At 46.1% G+C, this 27,624-nt stretch overlaps 1 protein-coding gene across 2 annotated transcripts in view; it reads left to right on the top strand.

Annotated features, from left to right (window-relative positions):
- LOC139584222 (tyrosine-protein kinase CSK-like) overlaps nucleotides 1-27,418 on the top strand; it is a 35,161-nt gene extending 7,743 nt beyond the window's left edge. The window contains exons 2-12 of one of the 2 annotated variants that reach the window (XM_071415824.1): nucleotides 9,735-9,830; nucleotides 10,194-10,310; nucleotides 11,843-11,955; nucleotides 14,280-14,499; nucleotides 17,277-17,436; nucleotides 17,782-17,881; nucleotides 19,108-19,198; nucleotides 19,299-19,372; nucleotides 19,652-19,847; nucleotides 24,916-25,002; nucleotides 26,204-27,418. In XM_071415824.1, coding sequence (XP_071271925.1) covers nucleotides 9,816-9,830; nucleotides 10,194-10,310; nucleotides 11,843-11,955; nucleotides 14,280-14,499; nucleotides 17,277-17,436; nucleotides 17,782-17,881; nucleotides 19,108-19,198; nucleotides 19,299-19,372; nucleotides 19,652-19,847; nucleotides 24,916-25,002; nucleotides 26,204-26,386 — 1,356 coding nt within the window. In that variant the 5' untranslated portion in view covers nucleotides 9,735-9,815 and the 3' untranslated portion in view covers nucleotides 26,387-27,418. The remainder of the gene's footprint in view (nucleotides 1-9,734; nucleotides 9,831-10,193; nucleotides 10,311-11,842; nucleotides 11,956-14,279; nucleotides 14,500-17,276; nucleotides 17,437-17,781; nucleotides 17,882-19,107; nucleotides 19,199-19,298; nucleotides 19,373-19,651; nucleotides 19,848-24,915; nucleotides 25,003-26,203) is intronic. The other variant, XM_071415825.1, reaches the window with a different exon arrangement.
- Nucleotides 27,419-27,624: the final 206 nt, after the last annotated feature.

The following is a 27,624-nucleotide window of genomic DNA, read 5'->3' as shown; positions in this document are numbered from 1 at the left end:
GGTTTGTCATTTTTTAAATGTTGTTATTTTATTTAACCTACATTTAACTAGGCAAGTCGGTTAAGAACAAATTCTTATTTACAATGACGGCCTACCCCGGGCCAAACTCGGACACGCTGGGCCAATTGTGCTCCGCCCTGTGGGACTTGTTAACAGTTGTTGTCCATAATGGTTGGTTACACGATTTCTACCATTATCATAGAGATGTTAAACTGGTTTGTGTTGACGTACTGTAACATCTTCTCCCTGGGACTGTCTAGTTCATGATGTTATTAGTTAGCTGTGCTTCTACCTCCTGTAGTCCGTCTGTATCACAGAGCACATCATGTCTCCATGCTGAGAGAGGCTTTCATTGAAGCTAACTTCCTGGTTCCTGTTGTAGCCTCAGGCACATGTCAAGCAGCACGACAGGCCTTCTACTCTACTGCACTGCAGCATGTATAGAGGAAACGGGGTGTGTGTGTGTGTGTGTGTGTGTGGGTGGAAGCCTAGTGGTGTCCTTCAGAAAATATGTATGCTGAATTGTCAGTCAGGAACACAGGCTAGCAGAGATTCGACTGCACTTCAGACCTCTGGAACTAAAGTATGTCTGACCCACACACACTCTGAGAACCAGCTCACAAAGACTGTGTAGTGTCTTCCTGTAAAGGGAAAGGCTGTGTAGTGTCTTCCTGTAAAGGGAAAGGCTGTGTAGTGTCTTCCTGTAAAGGGAAAGGCTGTGTAGTGTCTTCCTGTAAAGGGAAAGGCTGTGTAGTGTCTTCCTGTAAAGGGAAAGGCTGTGTAGTGTCTTCCTGTAAAGGGAAAGGCTGTGTAGTGTCTTTCTGTAAAGGGAAAGGCTGTGTAGTGTCTTCCTGTAAAGGGAAAGGCTGTGTAGTGTCTTCCTGTAAAGGGAAAGGCTGTGGTTCCATGAAGAGTTGCAGGGTTGGGTTAGGGGGTAGGGTTTTTTGTAGTACCATGAAGGGGGACCCTTCTGGGAACAGCCTAAGCCACAAGAAATGCTGAATTCTGTCTCATTCTCTCTCTCACAGCCTGGTAGCCTGCTGCCGCTATGATGTTGGTCTATCCAAGGAGTTTCCCTATGCTATGATGTTGGGCCTATCCAAGGAGTTTTTCATACTGCATGTTCTTCACCCGGCAAGGCTAAATGCAGTGTGAACGCACATTTACGTGGAGCTATTTCTGGTAGAGAGAAATGAAAAGTGTAATGCGATGCAGGTGTGGTCCATGATGTTCCGTTCCTTACACAGTGACGTCACTGACCTACTGGGGACTTTGCCCAGACCCTCTCCTGTTGCTATCAGTACAACAAACCCAGATGTATTGTCATACAGATCAATATGTAAACACAGTTAATTTAAATTGATATCTCAAAAGCGTCCGTTTGATTGATTTTGGGTTTCTTCTGTCATTCTACATAGCAAAAGTCTTGAACGGCTGGTCAGGGATGTTTCATGGTTAGTGTACTTTAGACACGTCAGCTAATCTATTTCTGCATCTGTAGGAAGTGTGGGCTTGACGTATGACCTGATAAAGGGCCACAGTATGTGGTTTTACTCCTCATCATTACAACACCATGTGGAACTGAACTGTCTTGCCCAATGTGTCATGGTACATTATATGACTGGGAGCCTTCAAGTGTTCTGACTGTCCTGCTGCTCCACACACACCGTAGCTGTGTCGACCTGACTTCTGCTGCTCCACACACACACCGTAGCTGTGTTGACCTGACTTCTGCTGCTCCACACACACCGTAGCTGTGTTGACCTGACTTCTCCTGCTGCTCCACACACACTGTAGCTGTGTTGACCTGACTTCTCCTGCTGCTCCACACACACCGTAGCTGTGTTGACCTGACTTCTCCTGCTGCTCCACACACACCGTAGCTGTGTTGACCTGACTTCTGCTGCTCCACACATACCGTAGCTGTGTCGACCTGACTTCTCCTGCTGCTCCACACACACCGTAGCTGTGTTGGCCTGACTTCTCCTGCTGCTCCACACACACCGTAGCTGTGTTGGCCTGACTTCTCCTGCTGCTCCACACACACACCGTAGCTGTGTTGACCTGACTTCTACTGCTGCTCCACACACACACCGTAGCTGTGTTGACCTGACTTCTACTGCTGCTCCACACACACCGTAGCTGTGTTGACCTGACTTCTACTGCTGCTCCACACACACCGTAGCTGTGTTGACCTGACTTCTACTGCTGCTCCACACACACCGTAGCTGTGTTGACCTGACTTCTACTGCTGCTCCACACACACCGTAGCTGTGTTGACCTGACTTCTATTGCTGCTCCACACACACCGTAGCTGTGTTGACCTGACTTCTACTGCTGCTCCACACACACTGTGTTGACCTGACTTCTCCTGCTGCTCCACACACACCGTAGCTGTGTTGACCTGACTTCTCCTGCTGCTCCACACACACTGTGTTGACCTGACTTCTCCTGCTGCTCCACACACACTGTGTTGACCTGACTTCTCCTGCTGCTCCACACACACTGTGTTGACCTGACTTCTCCTGCTGCTCCACACACACCGTAGCTGTGTCGACCTGACTTCTCCTGCTGCTCCACACACACCGTAGCTGTGTCGACCTGACTTCTCCTGCTGCTCCACACACACCGTAGCTGTGTCGACCTGACTTCTCCTGCTGCTCCACACACACCGTAGCTGTGTCGACCTGACTTCTCCTGCTGCTCCACACACACCGTAGCTGTGTCGACCTGACTTCTCCTGCTGCTCCACACACACCGTAGCTGTGTCGACCTGACTTCTCCTGCTGCTCCACACACACCGTAGCTGTGTCGACCTGACTTCTCCTGCTGCTCCACACACACCGTAGCTGTGTCGACCTGACTTCTCCTGCTGCTCCACACACGCTGTGTCGACCTGACTTCTCCTGCTGCTCCACACACGCTGTGTCGACCTGACTTCTCCTGCTGCTCCACACACGCCGTGTCGACCTGACTTCTCCTGCTGCTCCACACACGCCGTGTCGACCTGACTTCTCCTGCTGCTCCACACACGCCGTGTCGACCTGACTTCTCCTGCTGCTCCACACACGCCGTGTCGACCTGACTTCTCCTGCTGCTCCACACACACCGTAGCTGTGTCGACCTGACTTCTCCTGCTGCTCCACACACACCGTAGCTGTGTCGACCTGACTTCTCCTGCTGCTCCACACACACCGTAGCTGTGTCGACCTGACTTCTCCTGCTGCTCCACACACACCGTAGCTGTGTCGACCTGACTTCTCCTGCTGCTCCACACACACCGTAGCTGTGTCGACCTGACTTCTCCTGCTGCTCCACACACACCGTAGCTGTGTCGACCTGACTTCTCCTGCTGCTCCACACACACCGTAGCTGTAGCGTAGTAACCATGGATGAAAGGTGTTTTCAAAGGGAAGTGTGTTAGGTCCTTACTACCAGTCACTGTGCAGCCAGCAGTAAAAAGTGAAATAAACAAGAAGACATTTACAGTAAACATTACACTCACAGAAGTTCCAAGTGAATAAAGACATTTCAAAAGTACAAAAGGGAAAAGAAATAAACATAAATAATGGGTTGTATTTACAATGGTGTTTGTTCTTCACTGGTTGCCCTTTTTCTTTGTGGCAACAGGTCACAAATCTTGCTGTGGTATATCACCCAGTAGATATGTTAGGTTATCAAAATCGGGTTTGTTTTTTGAATTCTTTGTGGATCTGTGTAATCTGAGGGAAATATGTGTCTCTAATATGGTCATAAATTGGGCAGGAGGTTAGGAAGTGCAGCTCAGTTTCCACCTCATTTTGTGGGCAGTGGCTCTTCTCTTGAGAGCCAGGTCTGCCTATGGAAACCTTTCTCAATAGCAAGGCTATGCTCACTGAGTCTGTACATAGTCAAATATTTCCAAAATTTTGGGTCTGTCACAGTGGTCAGGTATTCTGCTCTGTTTAGGGCCAAATAGCATTCTAGTTTGCTCCGTTTTTTTTTTTTTGTCAATTCTTTCCAATGTGTCAAGTAATTATATATATTTTTTTCATGATTTAGTTGGGTCTATTTGTGTTGCTGTCCTGGGGCTCTGTGGGGTCTGTTTGTGTTTGTGAACAGAGCCCCAGGACCAGCTTGCTTAGGGGGCTCTTCTCCAGGTTCATCTCTCTGTAGGTGATGGCTTTGTTATGGAAGGTTTGGGAATCGCTTCCTTTTAGGTGGTTGTAGAATTTAACGCCTCTTTTCTGGATTTGAATAATTAGCGGGTAACGGCCTAATTCTGCTCTGCATGCATTATTTGGTGTTTTACATGGTACACAGAGGATATTTTTGCAGAATTCTAATTGAGTCTCAATTTGATGTTTGTTCCATTTTGTTATTTCTTTGTTGGTTGGTTGGAACCCAGACCTCACAACCATAAAGGCAATGGGTTCTATAACTGATTCAAGTATTTTTAGCCAGATCCTGGTATGTTTCTTTTGATGGCATAGAAGGCCCTTCTTGCCTTGTCTCTCAGATCCTTGACAGCTTTGTGGATTTTACCTGTGGCGCTGATGTTTAGGCCAAGTTATGTATAGTTTTTTTTGTGTGCTCTATGGCGACTAGATGGAATTTGTATTCTTGGTCCTGACAACTGGACATTTTTTGGAACACCATTATTTTTTATCTTACTGAGATTTATTGTCAGGGCCCAGGTCTGACAGAATCTGTGCAGAAGATCTTGGTGCTGCTGTAGGTCCTCCTTGGTTGGTGACAGAAGCACCATATCATCAGCAAACAGTAGACATTTGACTTCAGATTCTAGTAGGGTGAGGCCGGATGCTGCAGACTGTTCTAGTGCCTGCGCCAATTCGTTGATATATATGTTGAAGAGGTTGGGGCTGAAGCTGCATCCCTGTCTCACCCCACGGCTCTGTGGGGGGAAAAAAATGTTTTTGCTCATTTTAACCGCAGACTTGTTTGTGTAGATGGATTTTATAATGTCGTATGTTTTTCCACCAACACCACTTTCCATCAATTTGTATAGCAGACCCTCATGCCAAATTGAGTCGAAGGCTTTTTTGAAATCAACAAAGCATGAGAAGACTTTGCCTTTGTTTTGGTTTGTTTGTCAATTAGGGTGTGCAGGGTGAATACGTGGTCTGTCGTACGATAATTTGGTAAAAAGCCAATTTGACATTTGCTCAGTACATTGTTTTCACTGAGGAAATGTACAAGTCTGCTGTTAATGATAATGCAGAGGATTTTCCCAATGTTGCTGTTGACGCATATCCCCCGGTAGTTATTGGGGTCAAATTTGTCTCCACTTTAGTGGATTGGGGTGATCAGTCCTTGGTTCCAAATATTGGGGAATATGCCAGAGCTAAGGATGATGTTAAAGAGTTTAAGTTTAGCCAATTGGAATTTGTTGTCTGCATATTTTATCATTTCATTTAGGATACCATCAACCCCACAGGCCTTTTTGGGTTGGATGGTTTGTATTTTGTCCTGTAGTTCATTCAATGTAATTGGAGAATCCAGTGGGTTCTGGTAGTCTTTAATAGTTGGTTCTAAGATTTGTATTTGATCATGTATATGCTTTTGCTCTTTGTTCTTTGTTATAGAGCCAAAAAGATTGGAGAAGTGGTTTCTCATACATCTCTGTTTTGGATAGATAACTCTTCGTGTTGTTTGTTTAGCTTTTTCCAATTTTCCCAGAAGTAGTTAGAGTCTATGTATTCTTCAATTACATTGAGCTGATTTATGACTTGCTGTTCCTTCTTTTTCCGTAGTGTATTTCTGTATTGCTTTAGTGATTCACCCTAGTGAAGGCGTAGGCTCGGGTTTTCTGGGTCTTTCTTAGGTTTTTACGTTCTTCATCAAAACATTTGTCGTTGTTCATTTTCTTAAGTTGTCTGCTTGAAATTTTTTGATTTGATAGAGAAGCTGAGAGGTCCAATACTGTTTAGGTTTTCTACTGCGAAGTTTACACCGTCACTATTACAGTGAAACATTTTGTCCAGGAAGTTGTCTAGAAGTGATTGAATTTGTTGCCTAATTGTTTTTTGGTAGGTTTCCACACTACTTTCCTTCCATATATAGCATTTCTTAATATTTTTCAGTTCCTTTGGCTTTGAATCCTCATGATTTGAGTATTGCTCTGTTCAAGTAGACTGTGGTTTTGCTGTGATCTGATAGGGGTGTCAGTGGACTGACTGTGAACGCTCTAAGAGACTCTGGGTTGAGGTCAGTAATAAAGTAGTCTACAGTACTACTGCCAAGAGATGAGCTATAGGTGTACCTACCGTCCCCTCGAAGCCTACCATTGACTATGTACATACCCAGCGGTTGACTGAGCTGCAGGAGTTGTGACCCGTTTTTGTTGGTTATATTGTCATAGTTGTGTCTAGGGGGGCATATTGGAGAAGGAATGCTGTCACTTCCTGGTAGGTGTTTGTCCCCCTGTGTGCTGAGGGTGTCAGGTTCTTGTCCAGTTCTGGCATTTAGGTCGCCACAGACTAGTACATGTCCCTGGGCCTGGAAATGATTGATTTACCCCACCAGGATGGCGAAGCTGTCATCATTAAAGTATGGGAATTGTGTCTCTCCGTCTGTCTTTCTCAATTCAATTTGCTTTATTGGCATGATGTAACAATGTACATATTTCCAAAAGCTTACTTTGGATATTTACAATATGAAGATAATAAGAATCAAAATTGTCAACGGGACAACAGTAACAACAATAACCAAGGGTCAAAATAACCATACATTCAACAATAACAATAAGCATACAGTAGAGGACATGTGCAGGTTGATTGGTCTGTCAGACACTGTGCCTCATTTTATGGAAGGCAGCAATGCAGTACGCTGCCAACCCACAGCTCTCTGCGTCCTCCCCCAACAGGACGGGTAGTCTACTCTCATCAGAGAAGTCTTTGAATTGAAACCTTGAATCAGGGTTTAAAATTTGGGGAAATGACACTAATTGTTTCATATTTTTTATATTTTGTCAGGAAATGCAGCTCTGTCTCAGGTTCTGCTGTTGTGCAGTGGTTGCATAGCCTTTCCTCTACAGGGAGCCAGGTTTCCTGTGTCTACCGTTCTCATTGGCAAGGCTGTGCTCACTGAGCCTGTACTTTGTCAAGGTTTTTCTAAGGTTGTGATCAGTAACCACGGTCTAATAGTTTGCCATGGTGTACTGCTGATTTAGGGCCAGATAGCACTGCATTTTGCTTTGTGTTTGTGCTTGTGTTTCCCAATAAGCAATGTAGTTTTGTTTTGATTGTGTCGTAATTTGTTTTATTCAGATAGATTGGATGTTCTGGTCCTGAGGATTCAGTGTGTTAGTCTGTCTCTCTCTCTCTCTGTGTCTCTCTCTCTCTCTCTGTGTCTCTCTCTCTCTCTCTCTCTCTCTGTGTCTCTCTCTCTCTCTGTGTCTCTCTCTCTCTCTGTGTCTCTGTCTCTCTCTCTCTGTGTCTCTGTCTCTCTCTCTCTGTGTCTCTGTCTCTCTCTCTCTGTGTCTCTCTCTCTCTGTCTCTCTCTCTCTCTGCCTCTCTCTCTCTCTCTGTCTCTCTGTCTCTAAGTGTGTTTTTCAGTGAACCTACCCTAGTGTGGATTAATCAGTCTTGGCTCTCTGTCGTACAGGAAGTTCACCATTGGCAGGCCTCTCTAGCTGTAATGGGTTCTCTCTGTGATATGTCCCTGAGAGGAAATGATCTCACGTCGTTACTCAGCCAGGGTCCTGTTCATTAGGGCATGCAACAGAAAACCTTTTATAAAACAGTGGAATAGGGAACATGTGCATTTCACATTGGAACAGGTCCAGGTAGTCGCTCCCTGTGTTCAGTCTTTTCATTTGGTCCCTAATGAACACGGCCTAGGACTCGTCCATGGGAACTGACCCTGGCTGGGAAGTGGTTTGTCCCGGGATGATGACATCACTCATGGGCCGTGCATGTGCATAGAAACAGAATTACTAGAATGGGTTTGTCTGTTCTGTTAATGACATCATCTATGCTTCTACATGCTGCTCTGTTTTGTGTATAAATACTATGTCAGTACATCCATATGTAATTTACTGTGGCCGATTTTAGAATAAAATATGTTTTAAAAACGCTTCCCTCCCTATGGTTAGTGTCTGCCAACCTAGAAAATCAAGAATGAGGATTAATGGTCCAACCACTAGTTTCCATTCCAGTGTTGAGGAGAACTATATTAACCCTACAGTATATTCACTGGGGCTGAAAGTATCAACTTTCAACTGTTTTGGTGGGAAAAGGAATCGGATGTCTTCTCCATTATGGAATGAAACAAATTAAAAAATATATTTTTGTTTCATAGTTGCTTTTAATTAGCCTGGTTCCAGATCTGTTTGTATTTTCTTGCCAACTCTTATGGTCATTGAGTTGTTTATACAGATCTGGGACCAGGCTAGTTTTAAAACTGAGTAGGAGGATATATACTGCGTTCGAAACCAAGTGGGAATTTACCACCATAGAGTTAGATAGAGGACTCTAGGTGGATATAAACTGTTTTGGCATGGACATTTCCATTGAGAGCTTCACCATTTTAAAATAGTCAACTGGGTGGGCCTTCCTATGGGTGAAGGAAGGATCACATGATTCTATCCGGGTCATCAGAAGCCAATGAATTATAGTTGAAAGCAAATATTCCATAACTGTACTGTAGATGGCAGTAAATAAGTCAGTACCTTTTTATTCCTGTTCAAACACACTATGTGGCGGTATAAACCCTTTCAGTTTGTCAACTCATAGAAGTCATTTTAAAAAGAAAAAATGCACTACTTCAAAATGGAGATGGAACCCTCAGTGGGGCTGCCCGTGCGCTCATAGACGGCCACAATGGGACATATAAAGATGATATCTCTGTCTTTCTCTATGTTTACCACATATTCCTGTGAAGAATCTATTTGAACAGGCCCCCGAAAAATAAATAAAATAACATTTTATTTGTCACACAACCATGTGTAGGTATGTTAAACTGGTCATTACTAGTGAGGATCTCTTCATCGTCTTTAAGCTTTGGTCCAGAGGCTCCGTACGGAGGGTGTGACGCAATCGCGGTACCTCTAGAGGCTTGCCGAGGCCAAATCGAGCTCCGTATCGCATCGCCGTGTGCCTCCCAAATTCTGTAACAATGTGGAGGGCTCTGCATTGACATGATTGGTTGACGGTAGGGGGTGGGGGGCGGTACGTCCTGTATAAACTCACTTCTTTTGACAGCTTCCTTCACAACAGCTCTGCAGGAGCGCAAGAAGTAGGAATGCCTTGACTTCTGCGAAGGCCGCATCGCACTAAACATTGTACGGCCAATGCAGATTCCGGGAATGACCATAAATCGTCTTTTACGTACGCCACATTAACCTGCAGTTTTACCTCCCGTATAAGATTGTGGGCTGGGCCAAACTGAAATGTTGCTGAGAACTCGAGAATTATTATTGATTTGAACCGAAGATTACCCCCCCCCCCCCCCCCCCCAACGGTGACACCGTTGGATCGTAATGGAAACTTGCTTACACACAGTTGCGAAAGTGAGATGGGATTTTTTTTCCATTTTTTTTTCTCAAAAAGATCTGCTTACTTCTGCTTTCTACTGCCGGCTGTTATTTATATACTCCTCTGTGTTCTTCACATGCTTTACTTTCAGATGGGGCTACTGACTGCCACATTTTGAATTGTTGAGTTTAGGTGGTGGCTGTCTACTTAGGTTGTCCACTGTATTGTCTGTAACGTTCGCTTCTTGTCTCTCCACAGGTGTGTGTGTGTGTGTTAGTGTGTTATGGTAGCGTCTGGTGTGTGAGGCCTGCGTCAGGAGACCCCACTGCCTTTTTCAGCATGTCTGAATCCCAGGTGAGACCTGGAGATCACAAACAAAGATGGCTTCATGTTGAATAGAATAGCACAGTATTATACAACATGTCATTGATTTTAGTTGTAGCCCCGAACCAGCTCACCTGATTCACCTATTCAGGGAGCTTGATGGTCAGTCGACAAGTTGAATCAGGTGTGCTGGCCCCTGGAGTAGTTAAGATCCACGGAACGTCTGGTGGTCCCCGATGAGACGTTTCAGAACCCCTGCACTACACCAACTATTGTCATTGAACTGGTTTATTGCAGGGTTGAGGTCACTTCACTTTCCAGCCAGATTAAATCAATTAATTCCACTTTTGCTTTTTTTGTGATAACCTTTTCCTCACTCCTCCTGTCCCTCAGACCCCAACATGGCCACGGGGCACGGAGTGTATGGCCAAGTACAACTTCAAGGGCACCACAGAGCAGGATTTGCCCTTCAACAAAGGAGATGTCTTAACTATCATCGTTGTCACTAAGGTAAAGTACCTAACTCTCCATGTTTAGGAAGCAGGTTGTCTTTTACCACAGCTGCCATTGTCTCTCTGGCAAGCGAGACTAGAAAACAGACCAAATGGTTTATCTTTTAAGGAGAAACGAAGGCTTAATCTTTCACATTATTGTCGTGTTTCTTGAAATTGTAAAGAAGGGAAAAAAAATAGTTTAGAAAGTTTTTTTTAAAGGAGGCGTAGTACTAAATAATATTTAACAATCTAGATTTTATTATGTAACCTTTTTATTTAACTAGTCAAGTCAGTTAAGAACAAATTCTTATTTACAATGACGGCCAAACCCGGACGACGCTGGGCCAAATGTTCACCACCCTACGGGACTCCCACTCACTGTCGGATGTGATACAGCCTGGATTATAAATTTACCATCTGGATTATAAATTTACCACCACGGATTATAAATTTACCACCACGGATTATAAATTTACCACCACGGATTATAAATTTACCACCTGGATTATAAATTTACCACCACGGATTATAAATTTACCATCTGGATTATAAATTTACCACCACGGATTATAAATTTACCATCTGGATTATAAATTTACCATCTGGATTATAAATTTACCACCACGGATTATAAATTTACCACCTGGATTATAAATTTACCATCTGGATTATAAATTTACCACCACGGATTATAAATTTACCACCACGGATTATAAATTTACCACCTGGATTATAAATTTACCACCACGGATTATAAATTTACCACCTGGATTATACATTTACCATCTGCCTCCATTTTGAATATAGTTAAACCATTAATTCAGATCACTATTATCAACAAATGTTCATGAGAAGCAAAATGCAAAAAACACAAGTGTTATTAAATATCATTGTAAAAATGAACGAAATCAAATGTAAGACATAAATCTTTAATTAAATAAATAATAATTTAAAAAAATACATAAATCTTTAGTTACAAGACAATACTGACATTTTTACCAATGAACATTCCCAGTCTAGGGTTCCATATCTAATGGGGTTACAAGACCAAGCATGACCATAGAGATGCCTGCTGGGCCATTGGGCCTGGACGCCTAGGACATGAGACTTGATCATACAACCTTTCCATGGCGGGCTGAACAAGGACAATTTTAAAACATGTTTTTATTTTTATTTAGCCTTTTTTAAAATCTAACTAGGCAAGTCCCAGGGAGAAGAAAATACCTTCATTCCATTTATACCAGATCTGACTTCAAAAATCAATTGTTGACCAATCCAAAAGGTTATAAGACATCCAATCAGACGGAAGCAGCCAACATCCTCTAGGAAAGAGGTCACATCTATGCGTTGATGGTCTGAGGAGGTGGGCTGTATATCACTGTCCTTTTGTGTTTTCTGGGTATTTGCCACGCGGCCCCAGGTGACAGAACGCATCATGTAGGACCAAGTCCTCCAGAGGGTTTCAGTAATGTTGTCCATCTCTCTACGTTATTTACTCAGTCAACCCTGATCTTCTAATCAGAGTAACGGTGACATGTTTTGTCCCAGGACCCCAACTGGTACAAAGCCAAGAACACAGCAGGTCGAGAAGGTACCATCCCAGCTAACTACGTCCAGAAGAGGGAAGGGGTGAAGCAAGGGGGCAAGCTGAGTCTAATGCCGTAAGTACAGTCTCCATAGCCTGGTTAAACCAGTCTGAATCATTTAAAACGTTGCTGGAAGTACAGTCTCCATAGCCTGGTTAAACCAGTCTGAATCATTTAAAACGTTGCTGGAAGTACAGTACAGTCTCCATAGCCTGGTTAAACCAGTCTGAATCATTTAAAAGGTTGCTGGAAGTACAGTCTCCATAGCCTGGTTAAACCAGTCTGAATCATTTAAAAGGTTGCTGGAAGTACAGTCTCCATAGCCTGGTTTAAACCAGTCTGAATCATTTAAAACGTTGCTGGAAGTACAGTCTCCATAGCCTGGTTAAACCAGTCTGAATCATTTAAAACGTTGCTGGAAGTACAGTCTCCATAGCCTGGTTTAAACCAGTCTGAATCATTTAAAAGGTTGCTGGAAGTACAGTCTCCATAGCCTGGTTAAACCAGTCTGAATCATTTAAAACGTTGCTGGAAGTACAGTCTCCATAGCCTGGTTTAAACCAGTCTGAATCATTTAAAAGGTTGCTGGAAGTACAGTCTCCATAGCCTGGTTAAACCAGTCTGAATCATTTAAAACGTTGCTGGAAGTACAGTCTCCATAGCCTGGTTTAAACCAGTCTGAATCATTTAAAAGGTTGCTGGAAGTACAGTACAGTCTCCATAGCCTGGTTAAACCAGTCTGAATCATTTAAAAGGTTGCTGGAAGTACAGTACAGTCATCACTCCATGTTGTACTGAAATGACTTCCCATCAATACACTGCCAGTGGCGGTGTTGCTGCAGGACTGGCCAGTGGCGGTGTTGCTGCAGGACTGGCCAGTGGCGGTGTTGCTACAGGACTGGCCAGTGGCGGTGTTGCTACAGGACTGGCCAGTGGCGCGGTGTTGCTGCAGGACTGGCCAGTGGCGCGGTGTTGCTGCAGGACTGGCCAGTGGCGGTGTTGCTGCAGGACTGGCCAGTGGCGGTGTTGCTGCAGGACTGGCCAGTGGCGGTGTTGCTGCAGGACTGGCCAGTGGCGGTGTTGCTGCAGGACTGGCCAGTGGCGCGGTGTTGCTGCAGGACTGGCCAGTGGCGCGGTGTTGCTGCAGGACTGGCCAGTGGCGCGGTGTTGCTGCAGGACTGGCCAGTGGCGCGGTGTTGCTGCAGGACTGGCCAGTGGCGCGGTGTTGCTGCAGGACTGGCCAGTGGCGCGGTGTTGCTGCAGGACTGGCCAGTGGCGCGGTGTTGCTGCAGGACTGGCCAGTGGCGCGGTGTTGCTGCAGGACTGGCCAGTGGCGCGGTGTTGCTGCAGGACTGGCCAGTGGCGCGGTGTTGCTGCAGGACTGGCCAGTGGCGCGGTGTTGCTGCAGGACTGGCCAGTGGCGCGGTGTTGCTGCAGGACTGGCCAGTGGCGCGGTGTTGCTGCAGGACTGGCCAGTGGCGCGGTGTTGCTGCAGGACTGGCCAGTGGCGCGGTGTTGCTGCAGGACTGGCCAGTGGCGGTGTAACAGTAAAGATGGCTGTCAGGAGTACCATTTAGGGTCAACAGTCGGTTAATAAGGGTAGATTTTAAGTTTTATTGTGCCATTTTGTATGTATTGCAATACATACATAGGAATGTGTTTTTGTTGTTGTAAGAGCTCTCATCAATTAAAGAACAAACACATTCAGTGTAAAGTATGACAAAGTGAAATCAAACTATGAAACATTTACGACTTTCAGTTGTAGTTCACCGCTCAGTGACTAATACTCAGGTTGAACGGTTTCTGTTTTTCAGTGTGTATCTGTGTGTATCTGTGTGTTTCAGTGTGTTTCAGTGTGTTTCAGTGTGTTTCAGTGTGTGTTTCAGTGTGTGTTTCAGTGTGTGTATCTGTGTGTGTATCTGTGTGTGTATCTGTGTGTGTATCTGTGTGTTTCAGTGTGTTTCAGTGTGTTTCAGTGTGTTTCAGTGTGTTTCAGGGTGTTTCAGGGTGTTTCTGGGTGTTTCAGTGTGTTTCTGGGTGTATCTGGGTGTATCAGTGTGATTGTACAGTGCAGATCGGCTGTTTGTCGTGGCAGTGCAGCTCCTGTTATGTGAATCTAAACCCCCAGTTGGGCCGTGCTGGGCTGAGTCCTGCCTCTGTCAACTCTGCCCTGTAACTGTAGTTCACTGTCTGTTTCCAGCACCGCTGTGTACTCTGTGCTGTCTATCTGCCTGTCTGTCTGCCTGTCTATCTGCCTGTCTGTCTGCAAGGTTTCCTGTTGGTTTCTTTCAATCTCCCACATGCTTCAGTTCTGAGAAGTGTGTGTGTGTGTGTGAGTGTGTGTTTTGTGACAACTGTTGACAACAATTTTGATTTCCCCCCCCGTCCCCCATTTCCAGATGGTTCCATGGTAAGATCACCAGGGAGCAGGCAGAGAGTCTCCTGATCCCCCCAGAGACGGGCCTGTTCCTGGTCAGAGAGAGCACCAACTACCCCGGTGACTACACTCTGTGTGTCAGCTGTGACGGCAAGGTGGAACACTACCGTATCGTCTACAAGGAGGGTCAGCTCAGCATCGACGAGGATGAGTTCTTCGAGAACCTCATGCAGCTGGTGGAGGTACAGGGGAAGACCTATATATAAGCCACCCAATCGCTCCCTACCCCCTAAACCTGACCCCTGACCCCTTGGCCCTTACCATTTTGACTGTGGTAGATCTGAATAGTCTAGATAGGTTTAAACAGTGTAGTTGTGGAGATTCCACCATATTGCGTCCACCTTTACAGGTCTGCAAACATCAAAGGGCTAGGGCCAAGGGGAAAATGTAGGGAAGGAATTGGGACCGGCTCCTAAAGCGAACTGGTACCAAGGAGCTTTCCACCTGGACAAAAAAGATGTCTATTATTTTGCAAGCAGAGTGTGAGAGCACTGAGCACCGTTGTTGACTGTACAGACATGGTTTCGCTGTTAGCGAGGTGTTCTGGCCGCAGACGGTTTGTTAGCAGTAGGTTCTAGATCATTTCACCTGAAGACACCTGATTCGGCTTTCACTTTCAAAACCACCCTCTCATCCTTCCTTCTTAACCCCCCTCTCTCTCTCTTTTCTCTCTTCCTTCCTTCTTAATCCCCCCCCTCTCTCTCTCTCTTCCTTCCTTCCTTCTTAACCCCCCCCTCTCTCTCTCTCTCTCTCATCCTTCCTTCTTAACCCCCCCCCTCTCTCTCTCATCCTTCCTTCTAAACCCCCCTCTCTCTCTTCCTTCCTTCTAAACCCCCCCTCTCTCTCTCTTCCTTCCTTCTTAACCACCCCCTCTCTCCCTCTCTTCCTTCCTTCTAAACCCCCCCCCCTCTCTCTTCCTTCCTTCTTAACCCCCCCTCTCTCCCTCTCTTCCTTCCTTCTAAACCCCCCCTCTCTCTCTTCCTTCCTTCTAACCCCCCCCTCTCTTTCTTCCTTCATTCTAAACCCCCCCTCCTCTCTCTCTTCCTTCCTTAACCCCCCCTCTCTCTCTCTTCCTTCTAAACCCCCCCTCTCTCTCTTCCTTCCTTCTAAACCCCCCCTCTCTCTCTTCCTTCCTTAACCCCCCTCTCCCTCTCTTCCTTCCTTCTAAACCCCCCCTCTCTTCCTTCCTTCTAAACCCCTCTCTCTTCCTTCCTTCTAAACCCCCCCCTCGCTCTCTTCCTTCCTTCTTAACCCCCCTCTCTCTTTCTTCCTTCCTTCTAAACCCCCCTCTCTCTCTCTCTTCCTTCCTTCTTAACCCCCCCTCTCTCTCTCTCTTCCTTCCTTCTTAACCCCCCTCTCTCTCTCTCTTCCTTCCTTCTTAACCCCCCTCTCTCTCTCTCTTCCTTCCTTCTTAACCCCCCTCTCTCTCTCTCTTCCTTCCTTCTTAACCCCCCTCTCTCTCTCTCTCTCTTCCTTCCTTCTTAACCCCCCTCTCTCTCTCTCTCTCTCTCCTTCCTTCTTAACCCCCCTCTCTCTCTCTCTTCCTTCCTTCTTAACCCCCCTCTCTCTCTCTCTTCCTTCCTTCTTAACCCCCCCCTCTCTCTCTTCCTTCCTTCTTAACCCCCCCCCCTCTCTCTCTTCCTTCCTTCTTAACCCCCCCCTCTCTCTCTTCCTTCCTTCTTAACCCCCCTCTCTCTCTTCCTTCCTCTAACCCCCCCTCTCTCTCTCTCCTTCCTTCTTAACCCCCCCTCTCTCTCTTCCTCCTTCTAAACCCCCCCCTCTCTCTCTTCCTTCTAAACCCCCCCCTCTCTCTCTCTTCCTTCCTTCTAAACCCCCCCTCTCTCTCTCTTCCTTCCTTCTAAACCCCCCCCCTCTCTCTCTTCCTTCCTTCTAAACCCCCCCCTCTCTCTCTCTTCCTTCCTTCTAAACCCCCCCCCCTCTCTCTCTCTTCCTTCCTTCTAAACCCCCCCCCCTCTCTCTCTTCCTTCCTTCTAAACCCCCCCCTCTCTCTCTCTCTTCCTTCCTTCTAAACCCCCCCCCTCTCTCTCTCTTCCTTCCTTCTAAACCCCCCCCTCTCTCTCTCTTCCTTCCTTCTAAACCCCCCCCCTCTCTCTCTTCCTTCCTTCTAAACCCCCCCCTCTCTCTCTCTCTTCCTTCCTTCTAAACCCCCCCTCTCTCTCTCTTCCTTCCTTCTAACCCCCCCCTCTCTCTCTCTCTTCCTTCCTTCTAACCCCCCCTCTCTCTCTCTCTCTTCCTTCCTTCTAACCCCCCCTCTCTCTCTCTCTCTCTTCCTTCCTTCTAACCCCCCCTCTCTCTCTCTCTCTCTTCCTTCTAACCCCCCCTCTCTCTCTCTTCCTTCCTTCTAAACCCCCCCCCCTCTCTCTCTTCCTTCCTTCTAAACCCCCCCCCCTCTCTCTCTTCCTTCCTTCTAAACCCCCCCCCTCTCTCTCTTCCTTCCTTCTAAACCCCCCCCTCTCTCTCTTCCTTTCTTCTAAACCCCCCCCTCTCTCTCTCTTCCCTGTACATGGACTGAGTTGTTGACCTAAAGCACATGTTGATGACATGCGTATATATATATTTTTAACCCCAACCAATGCTCTGCTATTTTTAACAATGCTGCCCTCTGTTGGTTACTGCTAGGTCCTGCTGAATAAATCCTAAGGTTCCTATCAGGGTTGGGATCAACTCTATTTCTACTTACTGAATTGACATGGAATTGACCTCAACCCTGGGTTCAAATCTAACCTATCAACCATCACCACTATTCATAACCTTTAACCCTTCCTGGGTCATGTTATTGACCTACGCCTTCTCTCTGTCCTCTCCCTGTCCTCTCTCTCTCCTCTCCCTGTCCTCTCTCTCTCCTCTCCCTCTCCTCTCTCTCTCTCCTCTCCCTGTCCTCTCCCTGTCCTCTCCCTGTCCTCTCTCTCTCCTCTCCCTGTCCTCTCCCTGTCCTCAGCACTATACCAAAGATGCAGATGGTCTCTGCACCAAACTGATCAAGCCGAAGCTGGAGGAGGGAACTGTAGCAGCCCAGGATGAGTTCTCTAGGAGCGGCTGGGCTCTGAACAGGAAGGAGCTTAACATTCAGCAGTCCATAGGCAAGGGAGAGTTTGGAGGCAAGTATGTATGTGCCTGTCGATGTATGTCTGCGGTTGTATGGGGACGTTAGGCCCTCTGGGGGAACGATATGTTCTTATCAATCACTCCTCTGCATCAAAACCCTGTTCTGGGATGTCCACTGTACTCTCTTCAGTCCACTGCACCCAATACCTGTTCTGTTGGAGTGTGTGTGAAATGGTCTGAAATGGATGCTCTCATTCTCACTGACGCAGGATGGGGTGTTTTAAACCGTTTACACAGAGTGTGCCGCTCACTGCCACCCCTGACTATTGAGCCAAGGTATTTCCAGGATGTAGAAGGTTTAAACAGACAGACTCAGGATGGGCTATCTCTCCCTACAGATGTGAAGGTGGGAGACTACAGAGGGACCAAAGTAGCTGTGAAGTGCATCAAGCATGATGCCACGGCTCAGGCCTTCATCGCAGAGGCCTCAGTTATGACGTAAGTTTCAGGGCTTTGGGAGAGGACCACAACTCTGGTCAGTTTCAGGGCTTTGGGAGAGGACCACACCTCTGGTCAGTTTCAGAGCTTTGGGAGAGGACCACACCTCTGGTCAGTTTCAGAGCTTTGGGAGAGGACCACACCTCTGGTCAGTTTCAGAGCTTTGGGAGAGGACCACACCTCTGGTCAGTTTCAGAGCTTTGGGAGAGGACCACACCTCTGGTCAGTTTCAGAGCTTTGGGAGAGGACCACACCTCTGGTCAGTTTCAGAGCTTTGGGAGAGGACCACACCTCTGGTCAGTTTCAGAGCTTTGGGAGAGGACCACACCTCTGGTCAGTTTCAGAGCTTTGGGAGAGGACCACACCTCTGGTCAGTTTCAGGGCTTTGGGAGAGGACCACACCTCTGGTCAGTTTCAGAGCTTTGGGAGAGGACCACACCTCTGGTCAGTTTCAGAGCTTTGGGAGAGGACCACAACTCTGGTTAGTTTCAGGGCTTTGAGAGAGGACCACACCTCTGGTCAGTTTCAGAGCTTTGGGAGAGGTCAGTTTGGTCAGTTTCAGGGCTTTGGGAGAGGACCACAACTCTGGTTAGTTTCAGGGCTTTGGGAGAGGACCACACCTCTGGTCAGTTTCAGAGCTTTGGGAGAGGACCACACCTCTGGTCAGTTTCAGGGCTTTAGGAGAGGACCACACCTCTGGTCAGTTTCAGAGCTTTGGGAGAGGACCACACCTCTGGTCAGTTTCAGGGCTTTGGGAGAGGACCACACCTCTGGTCAGTTTCAGGGCTTTGGGAGAGGACCACACCTCTGGTCAGTTTCAGGGCTTTGGGAGAGGACCACACCTCTGGTCAGTTTCAGGGCTTTGGGAGAGGACCACACCTCTGGTCAGTTTCAGGGCTTTGAGAGAGGACCACAACTCTGGTCAGTTTCAGGGCTTTGGGAGAGGACCACAACTCTGGTCAGTTTCAGAGCTTTGGGAGAGGACCACACCTCTGGTCAGTTTCAGAGCTTTGAGAGAGGACCACACCTCTGGTCAGTTTCAGGGCTTTGGGAGAGGACCACACCTCTGGTCAAGTGTTTAACATCCTTATTGTATTCCTAGATCAGTGTTTGTATGATCTGTGAGGCTTTGGTTGAATAATACGTGTTGGTTTACTGTGCAGCTATTTAAACAGCTTTTCTAAAATGTTGAACTCTTGCTAATGTGTGTTGGTCCTCTTCTGCAGGCAGCTGAGACACAATAACCTGGTTCAGTTGATAGGTGTCATCGTTGAGGAGACGGGAAGCCTGTTTATTGTCAGCGAGTACATGGCCAAGGTAGGAGGCTCTTTATGATTCAGTTAAGTTAAAGGTAGTACATAAATACATAGTTATATAAATAAAGAACCAGATAGCACTGAAGACCTCTCTTTTATAGGGCAGTCTAGTGGACTACCTGCGCTCCAGAGGCCGGACGGTGATCTTCGGGGATTGTCTACTCAAGTTCTCACTGTGAGTATGATGATGATTGATCTGTACATCTTCAATAATATTACCAGAAGTCTGTTGACAGTGGCTCATAGCAGCCAGTTGGAATTGTAACATTGTCAATTTTGGTCAGCATTGTCAGACTCTTTACATGTCGACCCCCCCCCCCCTCCCCGTTGTGACGTGCGTCTGAGGCGATGGAGTATCTCGATGCCAACAACTTGAACAGAGACCTCACTGCCAATGTAAACTTTACATTAAATAATTCAACTAAATGTTGCCTGTGTCCCTCCTCCTCCGTAGTGACGTGTGTGAGGCCATGGAGTATCTGGAGGCCAATAACTTTGTCCACAGAGACCTGGCGGCACGTAACGTTCTGGTGTCTGACGAAAACATCGCGAAGGTCAGCGACTTTGGCCTGACCAAAGAGGCCTCATCCAATCAGGACACGGCCAAACTGCCCATCAAGTGGACCTCCCCAGAGGCTCTGAGGGAAAAGGTAGGCTAGTGTAACGGAGATTAGAATGTGCTAGAGCTAGCTTGAAATGTCCTCAATGTCGCTTTCGAATTTGATCGTTTTCTATAGCTCAACTGGTTTGTATTTTGTCAAGGAGGGCGGTCACGTGTTAGCGAGGCGGAGGGCGGGTCACGTGTTAGCGAGGCGGAGGGCGGGTCACGTGTTAGCGAGGCGGAGGGCGGGTCACGTGTTAGCGAGGCGGAGGGCGGGTCACGTGTTAGCGAGGCGGAGGGCGGGTCACGTGTTAGCGAGGCGGAGGGCGGGTCACGTGTTAGCGAGGCGGAGGGCGGGTCACGTGTTAGCGAGGCGGCGGGCGGGTCACGTGTTAGCGAGGCGGAGGGCGGGTCTCGTGTTAGCGAGGCGGAGGGCGGGTCTCGTGTTAGCGAGGCGGAGGGCGGGTCTCGTGTTAGCGAGGCGGAGGGTGGTCACGTGTTAGCGAGGCGGAGGGCGGGCCACGTGTTAGCGAGGCGGAGGGCGGGCCACGTGTTAGCGAGGCAGAGTGCCCCGTGTTTGAGCCCTGGTATGGAAAGTTTACCCTGCGGTTGTATTCAGATAGGGAAGAATCTATACTCCTTAGCTAGCACATTGACGTCAGTTTCACTCGTCACTCTCCTTGTTGTCTTTAGGAGCCTGGATCTCAAATCAACCCTCTAGGACAAAGGGGGGCAAACTATGGCCTGCACTTCATTGTGGCCCGAGAGACATTTTTTAAAATGTATTAAATATTATGTTGAGTTATGATTTTTGGCCTAAAATGACTTATTCCATGATATACAAACAACCTCCAATAGATGGCGCTCCAGCCTGGCGGTGCGCTCTGTGTTTCCAATAGATGGCGCTGTAGCCTGGCGCTGCGCTCCATCGTCACAGCCAGTTCATTCCTTGACGACTTCTGATGTGAAAAATGAGTGCTGCGAAAATGAGAAGTGGACACTGAATGTTGTTTAAAGAAGAATGGACAGCAAAATACTTTTTTACTAATATTGAACATACAGTGGGGAGAACAAGTATTTGATACACTGACAATTTTGCAGGTTTTCCTACTTACAAAGCATGTAGAGGTCTGTAATTTTTATCATAGGTACACTTCAACTGTGAGAGAAGGAATCTAAAACAAAAATCCAGAAAATCACATTGTATGATATTTAATTAATTAATTTGCATTTTATTGCATGACATAAGTATTTGATACATCAGAAAAGCAGAACTGAATATTTGGTACAGAAACCTTAGTTTGCAATTACAGAGATCATACGTTTCCTGTAGTTCTTGACCAGGTTTGCACACACTGCAGCAGGGATTTTGGCCCACTCCTCCATACAGACCTTCTCCAGATCCTTCAGGTTTCGGGGCTGTCGCTGGGCAATACGGACTTTCGGCTCCCTCCAAAGATTTTCTATTGGGTTCAGGTCTGGAGACTGGCTAGGCCACTCCAGGACCTTGAGATGCTTCTTACGGAGCCACTCCTTAGTTGCCCTGGCTGTGTGTTTCGGGTCGTTGTCATGCTGGAAGACCCAGCCACGACCCATCTTCAATGCTCTTACTGAGGGAAGGAGGTTGTTGGTCAAGATCTCGCGATACATGGCCCCATCCATCCTCCCTTCAATACGGTACAGTCGTCCTGTCCCCTTTGCAGAAAAGCATCCCCAAAGAATGATGTTTCCACCTCCATGCTTCACGGTTGGGATGGTGTTCTTGGGGTTGTACTCATCCTTCTATTCCTCCAAACACGGCGAGTGGAGTTTAGAGCAAAAAGCTCTATTTTTGTCTCATCAGACCACATGACCTTCTCCCATTCCTCCTCTGGATCATCCAGATGGTCATTGGCAAACTTCAGACGGGCCTGGACATGCGCTGGCTTGAGCAGGGGGACCTTGCGTGCGCTGCAGGATTTTAATCCATGACGGCGTAGTGTGTTACTAATGGTTTTCTTTGAGACTGTGGTCCCAGCTCTCTTCAGGTCATTGACCAGGTCCTGCCGTGTAGTTCTGGGCTGATCCCTCACATTCCTCATGATCATTGATGCCCCACGAGGTGAGATCTTGCATGGAGCCCCAGACCGAGGGTGATTGACCGTCATCTTGAACTTCTTCCATTTTCTAATAATTGTGCCAACAGTTGTTGCCTTCTCACCAAGCTGCTTGGCTATTGTCCTGTAGCCCATCCCAGCCTTGTACAGGTCTACAATTTATCCCTGATGTCCTTACACAGCTCTCTGGTCTTGGCCATTGTGGAGAGGTTGGAGTCTGTTTGATTGAGTGTGTGGACAGGTGTCTTTTATACAGGTAACGAGTTCAAACAGGTGCAGTTAATACAGGTAATGAGTGGAGAACAGGAGGGCTTCTTAAAGAAAAACTAACAGGTCTGTGAGAGCCGGAATTCTTACTGGTTGGTAGGTGATCAAATACTTATGTCATGCAATAAAATGCAAATTAATTACTTAAAAATCATACAATGTGATTTTCTGGATTTTTGTTTTAGATTCCGTCTCTCACAGTTGAAGTGTACCTATGATAAAAATGACAGACCTCTACATGCTTTGTAAGTAGGAAAACCTGCAAAATCGGCAGTGTATCAAATACTTGTTCTCCCCACTGTATATGCCAAGAAAGTGTTGCCGTTTTTAAGGAATATAATCTGAATTGTCATTTTTCAAGCAAGCATGCTAACTACGCTAGCTACCTGCCCTCTCAGGAAAAGGCAAGGAAGGCCTCAACTTGCCACAAATTTTAAAAGCCCAACAAAATACGTTTACTAAAACGGTGCTCTACTCAAGACTCCGTAACTAAGGCAAGCTACATAGTGGCACATAAAATCGCAAAGCAAACCTTTTGCTGAAAGGGAGTTTGAGAAAGAGTGTATGGGGGCGACTGCTGGTATACTTTGTACTGAGAGTAAAAAAACATTTCGAGACCATTAGTTTATCACGCAGAACCACCACCAGGCGTGTGGAAGTGATAGGGGAGAAGCTAATCTCTGAGGTTGAAGGGAAAAAACAGATGGCGTCCTTCTTTTTTTCAATAGCACTGGATGAGACTACTGACATCAGACAGCGCTCAACTTTACATTTTTGTCAGGAATAAATGAGAACTTTGAAATAACAGAGGAACTTATTGCGATGGAATCAATGATGGGAACAAACAGGGGCTCTGACTGCTTTGGAAAAAATGAATCTATCGTGGAGCCAACTGACAAACGTATCAACAAATCTAACCGGTCAAAACATTGGCCGACTAAAAAGATGACAAGACAAAGGAAAAGAAAGCCCTAACTCGAAATGAATATTTATTCACTGTATTATTCGTCAGGAAGCCCTGTGTAAAAGTGTGTTAAAGCTGTGAAACTTGTCAACTTTATACGGGCAAGGGATCTTAACCATCATCAGTTCATTCAGCTGCTCAGTGACATAGGCAGAGCACCAGGACTTTTACCGTTAAAATGTGTGAAAGTATTTCGACGTGTGTGGGAACGGAGAGGGGACATGGCTTTACCAAACGTATCAAGGAACATACCTGACGACTTTTCCGAGTTGAAAGACTTGCTGGGCAACTTTGCTTTCGGTGTGGACACATTGGGCCATCTGAACGATGTAAATGTGAAACTGCTGGGAAATTGTGTTTTTTTGTGCATTGGGACTGTATTCCAACGTGAAAGCATTCAAGGCCAAACTTACGATGTTCTCCAGACAAATGAGCAGCAGGTCTTTCGCTCACGTTTCGACACTGGCTGCACTGAACGCGCCCACATCGGGACATACAGTTACATGCTGAGTTTTCCCGCCGCTTCTCAGACTTCACCAAGATAGAGACTGAGCTGGAGCTTCTATCATGCCCCCTGTCTTTCGACAGTGAGAAAGCACCACCAGACACACAATTGGCGCTCATGGACATCCAATGTGACAGTGCTTTTGAAGGAGAAGTACAAAACAGCTACAATAGAACAGTTCTATGGCTCCCTGAATGTAACTAAGTTCCCAAACATTTAAAAAAAACAAATGGCGCTTGTTTTATTCAGGTCCAGATATGTGTGTGAACAAACGTTCTCAGTCATGAATTACAACAAATCCCATCACAGGTGAAATTTAACAAATGACCACTTGTCAGCTGTTTATGAGAATCTCAACATCAAAGATGACCACAGACTTTTTGATTATCTTGCCAAGATAGGTGACCAGACCCATTGTTCACATTTTAAGACTCGAATAACCATGACTGGGGTAGGCAAGGATGATGCTTTTCCATGGTGATGGTTATGCAGTGAGAATTATCCAGCAATGCACTTGGATACAGGTAATAACTAATCAGTCAGATTTGGGCTGAGGTGATTGGATAATTGTACATATGGCTCACAATGGAGATGAGAATTGTTCCTTAATATGCTTTCAGAAACCGACCAATCCAAATGAAATGCTCTTAACATGTTTCACTCAAATTTTAGATTTTTTTTTTTTTTTTTTTACACATCTGCTTTTTACATTTTGCATGTCTCCAGTCATATAATATATATCTATTTTTAAGTTTGCATATTGTGACTTTGTTTGTACTTTACAAGGGTAGAGATGCAGGATCTGTGTATGTGATGTTATAAATGATATCAATTTTGTGAAAAATGTGTTCACAAAACAAAACAAGGGTAGGTATGGTACAAGGGTAGAATCGTTCTGCAGGCATATGTACACCTACAGTAGACTAGTTGGTGCGTGTCAATGTGAAGATGAATAAAGGCTACACGTTTCGTCACGCATATAGTATGTGGCCTTTGAGCCAAAAGGTTTGCCAACCCCTGCTCTTGGAAACTTGTTTTGATCGGAGGGGATTGGATAGGTGTAAAGCAATATGGTAGCAATTCCATCTAGCCTATCAGAGGGCAAAATGGAGCTACCACCATATTGCTTACACTTATCTAATCCTCTGAGATCTACAGGGAGTAGGGGTTAGAGGTCGACTTGAGATTTTAGAATATATCAATAGTATTGTACTGCTGATTGGCACCATTTTAATGATGTACTGTATGTGTTACACATGAGCTGAAATGCTGTCTTGATCAACAGAAATTCTCCACCAAGTCAGATGTGTGGAGCTATGGGATCTTGCTGTGGGAGATCTACTCCTTTGGCCGAGTGCCTTACCCCAGAATTGTAAGTATCTTTTTTGCCTGGACAGATTATGAATAAGCACTGATTGGGCAGGTGTGTGACAGCTATAGAGTATATATGAATTTAAGCAGTAAAGAGTTGATGTAGTAAATCTGAAATGTGGACACTGCTGTTATAGGCCAGTATAATAATATTCCTTAATATGTTGTCAACATTCTGACAGGCTATGTTCTTTAGTGACAATGATAACATACTAATAGAATTACTAGACAGATAAAAAGTCATTCTATTTCTATAAATGACTCCCGTGTCCACTCTGATCCTCTATGAATGACTCCCGTGTCCACTCTGATCCTCTATGAATGACTCCCGTGTCCACTCTGATCCTCTATGAATGACTCCCGTGTCCACTCTGATCCTCTGTAAATGACTCCCGTGTCCACTCTGATCCTCTATGAATGACTCCCGTGTCCACTCTGATCCTCTATAAATGACTCCCGTGTCCACTCTGATCCTCTATGAATGACTCCCGTGTCCACTCTGATCCTCTGTAAATGACTCCCGTGTCCACTCTGATCCTCTGTAAATGACTCCCGTGTCCACTCTGATCCTCTGTAAATGACTCCCGTGTCCACTCTGATCCTCTGTAAATGACTCCCGTGTCCACTCTGATCCTCTGTAAATGACTCCCGTGTCCACTCTGATCCTCTGTAAATGACTCCCGTGTCCACTCTGATCCTCTGTAAATGACTCCCGTGTCCACTCTGATCCTCTGTAAATGACTCCCGTGTCCACTCTGATCCTCTGTAAATGACTCCCGTGTCCACTCTGATCCTCTGTAAATGACTCCCGTGTCCACTCTGATCCTCTGTAAATGACTCCCGTGTCCACTCTGATCCTCTGTAAATGACTCCCGTGTCCACTCTGATCCTCTGTAAATGACTCCCGTGTCCACTCTGATCCTCTGTAAATGACTCCCGTGTCCACTCTGATCCTCTGTAAATGACTCCCGTGTCCACTCTGATCCTCTGTAAATGACTCCCGTGTCCACTCTGATCCTCTGTAAATGACTCCCGTGTCCACTCTGATCCTCTGTAAATGACTCCCGTGTCCACTCTGATCCTCTGTAAATGACTCCCGTGTCCACTCTGATCCTCTGTAAATGACTCCCGTGTCCACTCCCCTCTTCACCTTTTTAAAAATTATTTTCCAATTTCCTCATCCCAACCTTCTCCTCCCTCAGCCTCTGAAGGAGGTGGTACCACGCGTAGAGAAGGGCTACAAGATGGACGCCCCGGACGGCTGTCCCGAGGTGGTGTATGAAGTCATGAAGCAGTGCTGGACCCTGGACCCCCTTGTGCGACCTCGCTTCAGAGTCCTCCGGGAGAAACTGCATCATATCCTAGACAAGGAGCTCTACCTTTGAGAGGATAGGAATAGGAGGAAGGGGAGAGAGGACAAGGGTGGCTCTCCTTTCATTGAGGGGGAGGTAGAGAAATGACTAGAGAGAGGACAGACAAGGATTGCTCTTCTTTTGTGATGGGACCTGCCTTTATCAAGACCTCAATCAGAGATCTTCCTTCCTCCCTTTATTTTTCTCCATAAATGAAAGATTCCCACCAGAAGTTCACTGCTTTTCTGACTTGATGTTTTATCATTTCTCATTCTGTTGAAATGTTTTTGCCACATGTTGTTCCCCCCCCCCCCCCCACCTCAGGGTTGCCTGTACTACAGTACAGTAGTGGGTGTGTCTGTCTGGCTGACTACAGTGTTTACCCGGTGTCAAACAAACCAATCCTGCCCTGTTGTGAGTTACTATACTCCTTTTCCACTCTCGCACCGTGCTGGCTCAAATATGTTATTTTTTTTTACATTAGATGTATAACCAGGCCAGTGCAGTAGGTAGAGCTTGGCTCAGTAGTGTGACTCCACCCCGAGCCAGGTAATACACTTCCCATGTCCCTGCGCTCTACCCATACGGGTTAAGAGAGTATTTAACTGGGGTATTAATCTGTGCCAAAGTGCCTCCAGAACGAACGCAGGACTATCCCCACAGACACATCACGCCTCTACACGCTTGCCTTTCTTTCTTTCTATTTTTGTATGTTTTATACATTGTCTATTTTCATTCCACATCCTTCTCTCTTATGGACAAGTGTTCATCTCACATTTACCAAACTGGAAAGCAGGACAAGTCCTCCAGGAAAAAGTATTTGATGACCTGTAACATGACAAAGAGCATGGGTACCAGAGGGAAAATACATTCTGGAGAAGGAAAAAAACAAAACATTTTTTTGTAACAGATACATTTAAGGGCAAGTGTAAGGGTCTTGGAATATTCAGAGTAAAATAAATAAAGTTAAGAACTCAAGGGAACTGTGCATGTGGGATGAAAAGCCCTGATTTATAATGTTATTTTTACTTTGCTGAGATGATTAAATCATTCCACTTAAATGTTTTGAAACTTGTCTTATTTTGTTCTTTGGTGATGTGCGTTTGTGAATATAGTTGGGGAACTATTATTTAGCTTCCTGTGGCATGGGTGACTTGTTTCACGGTTGCAACGTAGTGGTGCAACAGGGAAATGAGCACTGAAAACAAAAAGCGATCGCACAGTTTCAAAGATCCTTGAGTAAATTGATTTCCCAATAAAAGTTGCATTAG

Source organism: Salvelinus alpinus, chromosome 9 (assembly GCF_045679555.1).
Source record: "Salvelinus alpinus chromosome 9, SLU_Salpinus.1, whole genome shotgun sequence".
NCBI classification, from domain to species: domain Eukaryota; kingdom Metazoa; phylum Chordata; class Actinopteri; order Salmoniformes; family Salmonidae; genus Salvelinus; species Salvelinus alpinus.
The sequence above is the reverse complement of the archived record's forward strand: the minus strand, read 5'-3'. Positions and strand labels throughout refer to the sequence as shown.